Source organism: Dipteris shenzhenensis, chromosome 1 (genome assembly GCF_047967505.1).
Source record: "Dipteris shenzhenensis isolate YYH24624 ecotype China chromosome 1, Dip_SZ_1.0, whole genome shotgun sequence".
Classification (NCBI taxonomy): Eukaryota; Viridiplantae; Streptophyta; class Polypodiopsida; order Gleicheniales; family Dipteridaceae; genus Dipteris; species Dipteris shenzhenensis.
Window position 1 is genome coordinate 70,014,131 of NC_141596.1, and position 10,859 is coordinate 70,024,989.

Consider the following 10,859-nt stretch of genomic DNA (forward strand, 5'->3'; position numbering starts at 1 on the left):
TTGAACTCGCAAATGGAACTACTTTCTTGTGCAACACCAGGATCAAAAACTTGTCTTTTCGCATCCAACATTATACAGACAAGTCGAACTTCGACATCATGCCTCTTTCTCGGTACGATGTCATACTCGGACAACAGTGGCTCTACGACTATGATCCATCAATCAGTTTTTGCAGCCATACTATCCAGTTTGTCCACCAGGGAAAACTTATTGAGCTAACTAGTTCTAGGGACTCTCCTTTAACCCCAGCTGCCTCTACCCTACAAGTAAAGAAGTGGGTTCGTAAACGTCAAGTAAAGACTTCACTTCTGTTGGTTACGGCAATAAAGGAAACACCAACAAAGGATCCTCCTGAATACCTCAACCAACCTTTTTTTCCAGCCCTACCTGGATATTTTTCCACAGGAATTGCCAAAGCAGTTACCACCTCGACGACCATAGGATCACCCAATCGAACTTATTCCCGGCAGTAATCCACCGTCGAAACCTCCTTATCGGGTTTCTTACACTCAAAATGAAGAAATCCAAAGACAGGTGACCGAACTACTCGATAAAGGTCACATTCGGCCCAGTCGCAGCCCTTTCGGATCTCCTGTACTACTTGTGAAAAAAGAATAAGTCAATGCGCCTCTGCATCGACTACCGAGCCCTCAACAAGCTCACTATCAAAAACAAGTATCCATGGCCTCGCATCGATGACCTATTCGATCAACTTCTACACGCAACACAATTCTCAAAGATTGATCTTCATTCAGGCTATCATCAAATTCGCATACGAGAAGGCGATGAGTACAAGACAGCTTTTCGAACAAAGTATGGACACTATGAATGTTTGGTCATGCCTTTTGGGTTAAACAATGCCCCGGCCACATTCATGACACTAATGAACGACATTTTCGGGCCTGTCCTCGATAAGTTCGTCATCGTTTACCTCGATGACATCCTCGTTTTCAGCAGATCCCTACATGAGCACAAACAACATCTTCACCAAGTTTTTGAAGTTCTCCACGCAAATTCTCTCTACATCAACATTGAGAAGAGTGAGTTCTTCAAGACCCAACTCAAATATTTGGGACATGTTATTTCAGCTCAAGGCATCTCTGTGGATCCCAAGAAGGTCGAGGTAATCCAAAACTAGCCTACTCCTAAGAATGTTCATGATGTCCGCTCTTTTCTCGGATTGGCAAACTTCTACCATACAAAGGTCTATCAGTTTTCTGAAATCGCAGCTCCTGTGTACGAATTATTGAAAAGCACAGTAGTTTTTCAATGGCTTCCCGGAACACAGTATAGTTTCCAACAACTCAAGCAAGCACTCACTACCACACCAGTTATGGCTATTGCTAACCCAAACCTTCCATTTGAGGTCATGACTGACGCTTCCGACATCGCTACAGGAGCAGTCTTGATGCAAGAAGGCAGAGTTATTGCTTTTGACAGCCATAAATATTTTGATATCCAAACCCGATACCCAGTTTATGATAAGGAGTTTCTTGCCGTTGTACATGCTTATCGATCTTGGAAACATTATCTCATGGCAGCCAACTCAGTGGTTAAGACAGACCATCACTCTCTAAAGTATATCTTTACTCAGCCAGTCATGAACGCTCGACAAGTACGCTGGGTTGAGTTTCTGGCCAACTTTCACATGACCATTGAGTACATTCCAGGACTACGCAATGTAGTTGCAGATGCTCTCAGCAGGTTAACTCTACCATCAGCTATGGTAATCTCTACGTTATCTGTGGATGTTCGGAATTCATTCAAAGGGAAGTATTTCAATGATAAATTCTGTATTATCAAGATCGCATCTGTGTACCACATGACAAGGATGTTCAACGTCTTTTGTTAAAAGAGCATCATGTAGTTCCTTATGCTGCCCATCCAGGCATCAACAAGACTTATAGGTTACTCAGTGCAACATACTACTGGCCTCAGATGAAAAGCGACGTCATCAAAATGGTTACATCTTGCTTATCTTGTCAACAAATGAAAGCAAGCTGACGACTTCCAGCAGGACTTCTTCAGCCTCAAACTGAAAGGTGGGAAAGTATTTCCATGGATTTCATTACAACACTACCACGATCCTCCCGAGGTAATACTCAGATTACCGGAAATTGTTGATCGATTGTCCAAAATGGCACACTTTGTTGCTTGCAAAAGCAGTGCACAGGCTCCGGACATAGCCAAACTCTTCATACAACACATCTTCCGACACCATGGATTGCCCAAGAATATCATATCCGACAGAGATCCTAAGTTTACCAGTCACTTTTGGATTTCACTGTTCGAATCTTTGGGAACAACTCTACTGTTCAATTCAGCCTACCACCCAGAATCAGATGGCCACACTGAAAGAGTCAACCAAGTTCTGGAAGAAATGCTTCGACATTATATTCAGTCACACCTAGCAGCTTGGGAAGAGTATCTACCACTCCTTGAGTTTGCTTATAATAACTCTTTCCATAGTGCCATCAGCATGACTCCATTCCAAGCAGCTTATGGACACACTCGATTGTACCAACGAATTTTGTACTTCAACATCGAGTGGCCCTAGCTGATCAACTGGTTCAAGAAATGCAAGACATTCTACTCCAAGTCAGGGATCATATGCGAAAAGCGCAAGGGCGGTATCAACCATCTGCCAACAAACATAGACGTCACCTGGAATTTAACACTGGTGACATGGTGCTATTATTTGTAGCCCCACATCGCTATAAGAAGGTTAATTTTGTGTTCCTAAGTTGCGACCAAGATACTATGGACCTTTCCGGATTGTCAAGAAAAATTCACCTTTAAGTTACAAATTGGAATTACCACCATCATGGGGTAAAATCCATCCGACATTTCATATTTCTTGGCTAAAGACGTACATTCGAGGCGATGAAGCAATTCCTCCTGCAGGTGATTATGTCTTAGAAATCGAAGACGATTATGTTCTCCTTATTCCTGAGCGTATTTTGGACCATCGACAGCGAGAGACTCGACATCGACTTATCACAAAATTCCTTGTTCTTTGGCGAGATCTGGACAACTCCGACGCTACTTGGCAATCTGATGAAGACTTACAGTAGTACCCTGACATTTTACAACAGTATTTTCAGAATTTACCGTGATATTTTCTGCATCAGTGCATTATCTCCACCAGGGTCTTATTTTGAGTGGGAGGGGATGTCGCGATCTGTGACGTATTCCTTTCTCTATATCTAGACTTATGGATGGTTTGATGAATGGACACTTGTGAAAGGGTATGCCCTTTCGACGGAACACTTCCTATGAGGCACAACCCTTCACAAGAGACATTCTATGGAAGAGACACTCCTATTGTAATGTACCCTCTCATCAAGGATCACACCCTTCACAAGGGGTACACACCTCTTCATGCACATACACTTTGGAGTACACACCTTTTCATGTGTGACTCTTCACTCTCTATATAAGAGAGGCCCAACTGTATGGATGACACACACTACAGATACACTACAGACACTCAAGCAATACAATTATTCCTTGTTCTCTGCTATTTCAGTCTCCTTTCTGTTCCTTAGCACGTTTCTAAATATAGTAAATCTAGGATTTCTTACAGAAACCCTCTAGTACATCTACTTTCAGGAGGGCACATGGCAGCTCCCAAGGAGTGCAAAAAGCAACCCCTATTATTTAGAGTACTTACATGATGTTCTGGAAGAGTAAACAGCCATACATCAGTTTAAGACTGAGAGTCTTTTGGTTTTGATTTAAACTCTCTGATTAGTGCTACACCTTCACGGTAAACTCCCCATTTTCCATCCTTTCTGGCAGCCCTGACTTTAGCTAATTCACTTGCCTTAATCTTGAGTTGAGTTTGTGTAAGCTCCTCTGCTATCCATACTTTGGTGCCCTTCGACTTGTAAGATTGTCGAAGAAGCTAGATCCGCATATCTTTTGACTTCAGTGTAAGGATTGCATGACCTCTATAGTGCAAAATAGAAGCTGGCCTAGAGGAGTCATCATCCTGCTCATCATCATTCACCCATTCAATGTTGGGCAAGCTTGATTTGATCTTTGTCAATATTTCACTATGTGTGTCCTCCTCTTTGTACCAATCTTCTAGGAGTCCCCCTATTCTAATCTTCAGCGCATTATCGCATCTAGCTTCGTGTTCTTTAATCTCTGCTTGAATATCAAACTTACTTGCTTTGTTGTCCACTTCCACAATCACTTCCTTCTTAGCAGTTTGTACTTTAGTGCGAACAAGATCTTTGACTATAGAGACTAGCTGCAAGGTAAGGGGGGAATCCTTACAAGATTTTACAACCTCATCAATTACTACCTGCCTACCAGGCCCTTCCAGGATGTGAAGTCGGGCCTTTACTTCTGCCAGCTCCAATCGTAGCTCTCTCACTGCCTGCTTCAAATAAAAAATCTGATCCTGTTGCCCGAGGATGGCTCGTTTTGGGCCTTCTTGTTGGTAATTCCGTGCATATGGAGAGGGTGTCATGGTTGCAACTGTAGAGTACCGAGTCCTGATGGATGTTGAAGGAGTTAAGCGAGTTGAGGAGGACTTGGAGGAGAGGGTAGGCCAGTCCATAATTGGTTGTGTGTTGAACCCCCTGGCTTAACCTAACCCCTGGGTTGGGTTGGGAGCTTAGCCCAACTCGGGGTTAGGGAGGACTAGGACTAGGTACAGACGGGACGTATGGAGAGATGGAGAGGTGTTGACGGGGGGAGGTACGGAGGTGGTACGGACAACGGCCGGAGGTACGGACGGTCTGTACGGTGCGGACGGAGGGGGCTGTACGGACGGAGAGCTACAGGAGAGGCTGTACGGAGGTACGGACGGAGAGAAAGAAAGAAAGACGTATTAACATCCTCAGAAGGCCTCACGAGAGAATGGGACAAAGTACATCAAGAGAAAAAACTCATACAAGCCTCCGCGAGCTGAAGCAAAGGCCGCAGTAGGTCCTTGCTGAGTGCTATACTAAGCTAAAGAGCTCAAGAGCTCAAACTCAAAACTTAAAACTGAAAACTGAAACTCAGCATCCAAACCCCAGCACCATAATGGCTCTCTAATGTACTGCAAAACTTGTCCCAGGGCTGTGTCTGTCGAGTTGTCTCTCACTATAGCAGAGGACGCGGTCTCCTCGACCTCTTTATCCGATGGGCTATGTCAAGAGTGACGCCCTGTCTCTCACGGTCTCGAAGGAGAGCTGAGATAGACCAAACCTCGATAGTGTGTGTGCTCTGGTCACTCTATGTGTCCTACATAGTCTCTGCATCCCTGGCTCAGTAGCGTCGCGTCGTCTCTCCCTGTTGATCCATATTGCCCTCATGTTAGCTAGGTCCTCCTCCTCCACCCCACTAGGTCGTGGAGTTGACTCAAATGCATAGAAGCCCATGACATGTTGCCGTGCTCGGTCTACCTCAGCCTCCTGTGGCATGGTCACGTCTTGCTTCTGTCTAATGTGTCTCAATAGTGTCTCTCTGTGCCGTCGCATCTCAATCAAATAAAGCCCAATGCAGACCTAGTCATGGAAGTGGATCAACCGTGAGAGTGGGCCAAAGCTGTGCCCCTCGAAAGAGGCAATGGTATCGCCCCCGGATCTCGTAGTAGGCTGGGCAGCACACAAGAAGTGCTCCCCTATCTCGACCTCCCTCAGCGTGCATCACCTACAGATCTGTTGTTCTCTAGGTGTGCCTGCATCTCTCCCTACCTCAATCCTCAGTAATGGGATGAGACCCGCATCTGTCCAATGGCGATCCTCCATGCATGTGGGATTCCTATGTCCTCTAGGTATTGGGGTCTGATGATGAGTCCATCCTCCAAAACTCTGAAGAAGTTGTTGTGACAGAACTGGATCTTGGTGGGGAACTCTTGGTCCTCCCCCCCCCCCCCCCAAGTCCGAGACGTATAGAGCTCGAGGAGATGAGGAGATCTAACCCTATGATACGGTTAATCTCATCTTGTAGGATCAACTCAAGAGGTGCGTCCATGCTGTGCTGAAAGGCGGGGGGGCGGTCCATCCGAACAAGCTTACTCGCAAACCATGTGGATACGCGTGCATGCAAAGCAGTGTTGACCCCACTCTCGTGCCAGCCTTAGTCTCCAGTGTGATAAGGCCCTAACTCTGTATATCTCAAGTTACACAAGCATAGGTATGCCTCATTGAAAGGTAACACCAACATCAAGCTAGCTCACAGATTCTATGGCCATGAGGAAAGTTATTGGGTTACAAAGACCAAATCCTCTGAACTAAAGTTTTAATGGAGTACTACATTAAATGGAAGGGGTTAGCAGAGGACAATTCATCATGGCAGCCTGAGAGCATTGTGCAGGAGTTTCCCAATCTGTTGAGCTGAATTGGAGCCCTTTCTACCCACATCTGGCTACAGTACCTATACATACTTCCTTCCATTCAGTTGTATCCTTTGTGTCCCTTTTGAGGACGATTGTAACATTAGTGAGTAGTTAGTTAAGTAATGGGCCTTGTTAGTAGGTCCCATTAATTATAAACTCTTCATATATTTTATGTACATTCAGTAGTGATATCAGGCTTTCATGAGGGCTTGCACGTGGCGCCCCTTTGGTGCTGGCCTACTTTCCTAGACCTATAAAATAGGCTCAGCTGTACTTCGCAATTCATTCAAGATCAATATAATGTAGACTCTACAACTGTTTGGTACTTTCAAGCATCGGTCCGTTGGGCTGCACATGCAAGAAGGACTAAATCTAGCCTTGGCTAGCCAGCTTTGTCGGAGCTCGGGAGCTGTCACATCCCATGCCCTCTTCCTAGTAAGAGTGAATCTTCCTTCTTTTTTCCTTCTATTTCTGCTACCTTAAACTAGTTATTGCTAGCAGCCTATAGTAGAAGTTTTGTACATGGGCTTGCAGTTTTTCATGCGAAGGATGTTGCCAAATAGTGCCCTGATCAAATTGGACACGAGTTCACCTTGCAAGTATATGTATGGAAAAGTGTCGTTTCATTCTGCAAAGTGATTAAATACTAGGAAATCATGTGTTTATTGGAATAAACTTCAAATACTTACTGATAACTCCGAAATAGGTGTATCTGGCACTGTCAAAAAACAATCACCATTCAGGGGGTCCACAATCTCTGCACGTTTTGAAGCTTCTCTCCAACGTCCGTGGACTGCAAGAAGATGCAACTGAGGCCTCTGTCTGTGACTTGCTGAATTAATTTATATTTCAACAAGAAGGGAACGTACGACACAGATTACAGCAAAAAATGCATGCCAAGTATGACACACGGAAAATAGTACGTACCCAGATTGAATATCTGCCCTGGTTGCGACCCAGAAAGTGTTTGAGGATTCAATGTTGTAAACGCAAGTGGGGACGTGATTGTTCTGAAATCAAATTTAAAGGAAATATAAATTTCTTCTGATGATACGTGAATGAAAGTACAAAAGCGTCTCTGTTCAAATATAACCTGTCCTCTAATTGCGCTCCGATCACACCATAGAACCTGGCACCATGGTTTTTAATAATATGTTTATAGTCTACTCCTTTGGAGAAGCGACTTGCAGCACGACGTTGCATCTCCCCAGGTGTTTGTGTACAATGCGAGACAAGCTATGGGATAAAGGATAATCTTTGTATATTTTTTTTGGGGTAGTGATTAAATTTGTTAGCATTGCCTCCTTGTACACCGTAGTGCGTGAATGGGGAATTGACTATGTAAGCAAGTAGTGCCCACGTGCAGTTGTACACTTTGTTAGGCAGGCAGCATAGGGGAACCAAACCCCCTCTCTCCTTGAGCCGGGTGGCACACTATAAAAAGCAATTCCAAACCCACATGAGCGAATCCTATATTTGATGTTGCTAGATAATGACTCCCCAGGTCTAGTTTCTCTCCCTCCTTTCTGGATAGGCAAGTGCCCAACCTAACAGCGTTCAGTGCTACCTGCCCGATTCTAGTTCATTGTGCATCCACGAGGCAAGCATGGGTTCATCATGGAGGTTGTTGTCTTTGTTTGTTTATTGTGTGATACATTTCTTTTTCTTGCAAGTTTTATGTAGAAGCATCAAAGAGAGTTTTTTGCCTGCCCATCTGAAGGCCTTCGTCAAGATGTGTGATAAAAAAGGAAAAATAGGTATTTTTTAGACATGGTCTAAGTATGCTCCATTGAAGCTCTTGTAAGGGGGTTTCAATGCATGCATTTAGTGAGTCCCCCTCCCTCCCCCCCCCTCCCCTTCCTCTCTCTCTCTCTCTCTCTCTCTCTCTCCCCCCTTCTTCTCTCTGGACAGGCCACATGAATGAAATTCATCTTGTTTAATTGTTGTGACTGTGGAAACATAACATTCTTCTTGAAGATTGACAAAGGATAGTTTGTTTTCACAAATTGTTATTTATTAATATGCTCAAATTCTTATACCTTCCTCTTGGGTTTTACAAAGTCATTTCTCACTCTCACATTTGCTTATCATTTACCAAGTGCCTTCGTGTTGGCAACTTATCATGCCATAGTCTTTTACAACCTTTCCCAACATTCAAGGTGCCTTCATATCGATGGCATATCATGACAATAAAAATTTAAGGCCTTTCTCAACATTAATGCGAAGCAAGACTATTATCCTTCAATGGGCACCACACAACTTTTGTAACGTGGAGCATGTCATCAATGGTTAATCAAGAATATCATTGATGTTGATCAAGTGTAGTGTTCAAGTAGTTCTTTAATATGTCTTATCACGAGAGCAAGTAAGGTATATTAAGTATATCATCAACCTAAATCAAATAAATGATTAAGTTAGATGATTTATCAAGTTCATAGATTAGAGACCAATAACTAAGCCCGTTCATAACATTGGAATCTTATTTAACCAAAAAAAAAATTGTGAAATAACTTAAAATCCAGCAACAAAGGAAAACTAAAAACAAACAAAACAAACCAAAAACAATAAGGGGGGGGGGGGATGTGCAACAAAATGAACAAAAAGTGAGTGGTAAGAAAGGACCCAAAAATGCAATTAAAGCATAAGAATTTTAAATAAAGGAAAGAAAGAATATTGACAATCCAAAAAGGGATGACATACTTGTAAACGCATATGTATGCACACATGCACACACACACATAGATAAACTTTGATTACATTCTAGTGAGTGATGGTGTGATTAAATTCAAATTTCTATCTACTCAATCACACATTGATATGGCTGGATGAGATGTAATAAAAGGTAAGCTTATGCATGTAAGATTCAAGCTTTGTTACAGTTGAATTCCACATGTTCTTGTTGGCAGACGTTCTCTTAACTTACAAATCAATGACACTCTAATAATGTACATCACTTTCAATGACAAATGGATGGTAATGTTGCATATGCATGGCAGTAATACCACTTTAGTATTTCGCACAAATAGACAACAAATATCAATCATAAATGCCAATGCATAGACTTGGATACAACAAAGCTTTAGAGCAGTCCTTGGATCCTTTGATACATATAGATTTGCAAAAGGATAAGGATAAGTATATATGACACATATACATGTATATGCATGGGGACTAGAATGTACATGTGATACATATACATGTATGTTCATACGACACACGAGGGACACACGAGGACAAGTACATGACACATATGCATGTATATACATGTGACACAACACATGGTGACTAGAAGAGGGTATAAAGGACACATGAGGAAAAGAAAAAGCATGAGGGGTGGGGTCAAGAAAGACGGACCAAGCTATGAGTATTAGGGCATGTACCTAGTAAGATAGAATCATTTCCACCCTTCAAAAATGTAACCCATTGGGTGGACCACCATCCCTATGCTTCTCCATTTTGACTCTCTCTCAAAGGATGGCCCTTGTGGCCCTATAAATAAAAGCATATGTATACTTCATTATATATTTTCCCATACATACTTTATTTTCCCATCCTTGAATAACCTTATTTGGGAGATGAACAAATTAATGTTGTTAAGATATTTTAAAACGTTATACTCTTGAACTTTGATAGGATGCGTTCCTTTAGAGCTACTTGATTTTAATGTATATACACTTGACCTTGTAATAGTGAATAATAAAGCCCAATACCTTTGTGTTCAAATAATAACTTACTTGTTAAAAGAGTACAAAATAGTTTTCTAGTAACCTTAAAAAAAGTTTGTTTTATCATTAAAAGGTGCATTTTTGTAATGCTTGAAAAAAATCATACAAACAGCTTCGAAAAGGAGCTGTTGATGAAAATGCAAAAGAGAAACAGGTTGCCACAACTATAAGAAAAACTGCCGTTTTTTGGATCTTATGGCTCACCACCTAGAGAGATTTTGATACAGGAGCTAGCAACCAAGATGGTGGTCTATACATCCAACAAATACCCCTCACCGATAGAAAGGGTGTAGAAGACTCCTATCGGCCATGTCTGGTGAAAATGCTCCCGCCTTTAGGTGATTGCTCTCGAGCCTAAAGTACCTCACTCCCACATGGCGTCCAAAGTGAAGATGATATCTTGCCAAATTTCTACTAGAGTAGTCGCCGGAGAAATCAGCTGGCCTTCCATCACTTGATTACATTGAGCTACCCAAATGTTCCAGGCAATGATGCTCAAAACTATCTCCTACACACCATCATCTCGAAGAGGTGGTGGGTGTGAGCAGGAGGGCTGAACTGCATCATGAATCTCAATCCAAAAAACATGTTGTCCTTGTATCGTATAAGCCGGAGTGACAGGGTCAATCTTGCAAAGGCATGTCATCACTTTGTGAGCTAGGCCACCATCCCCTAAGTGAAATCATGTTCATCCTCTGAGTGCTAGCAACAATCCTAAAGTACGCCAGCCATATCCACTGTGCGACTGAGCAAACCCATAGGCAGCAAGGGATCGTCTCCAAAACTCCATCCACACA

General features: G+C 42.7%; 1 protein-coding gene across 1 annotated transcript in view; it reads right to left on the reverse strand.

The window, feature by feature from the left end:
• The window catches only part of ALDH12A1 (aldehyde dehydrogenase 12A1), a 72,022-nt gene extending 64,276 nt beyond the window's left edge, over positions 1 to 7,746 (reverse strand). The window contains exons 1-3 of the mRNA XM_087377821.1: positions 7,431 to 7,746; positions 7,265 to 7,347; positions 7,027 to 7,130 (exon numbers count right to left, since the gene is read on the reverse strand). Of these exons, the coding sequence (XP_087233947.1) occupies positions 7,027 to 7,130; positions 7,265 to 7,347; positions 7,431 to 7,540 (297 nt within the window). The 5' untranslated portion in view covers positions 7,541 to 7,746. The remainder of the gene's footprint in view (positions 1 to 7,026; positions 7,131 to 7,264; positions 7,348 to 7,430) is intronic.
• Between the last annotated feature and the right edge of the window lie 3,113 nt (positions 7,747 to 10,859).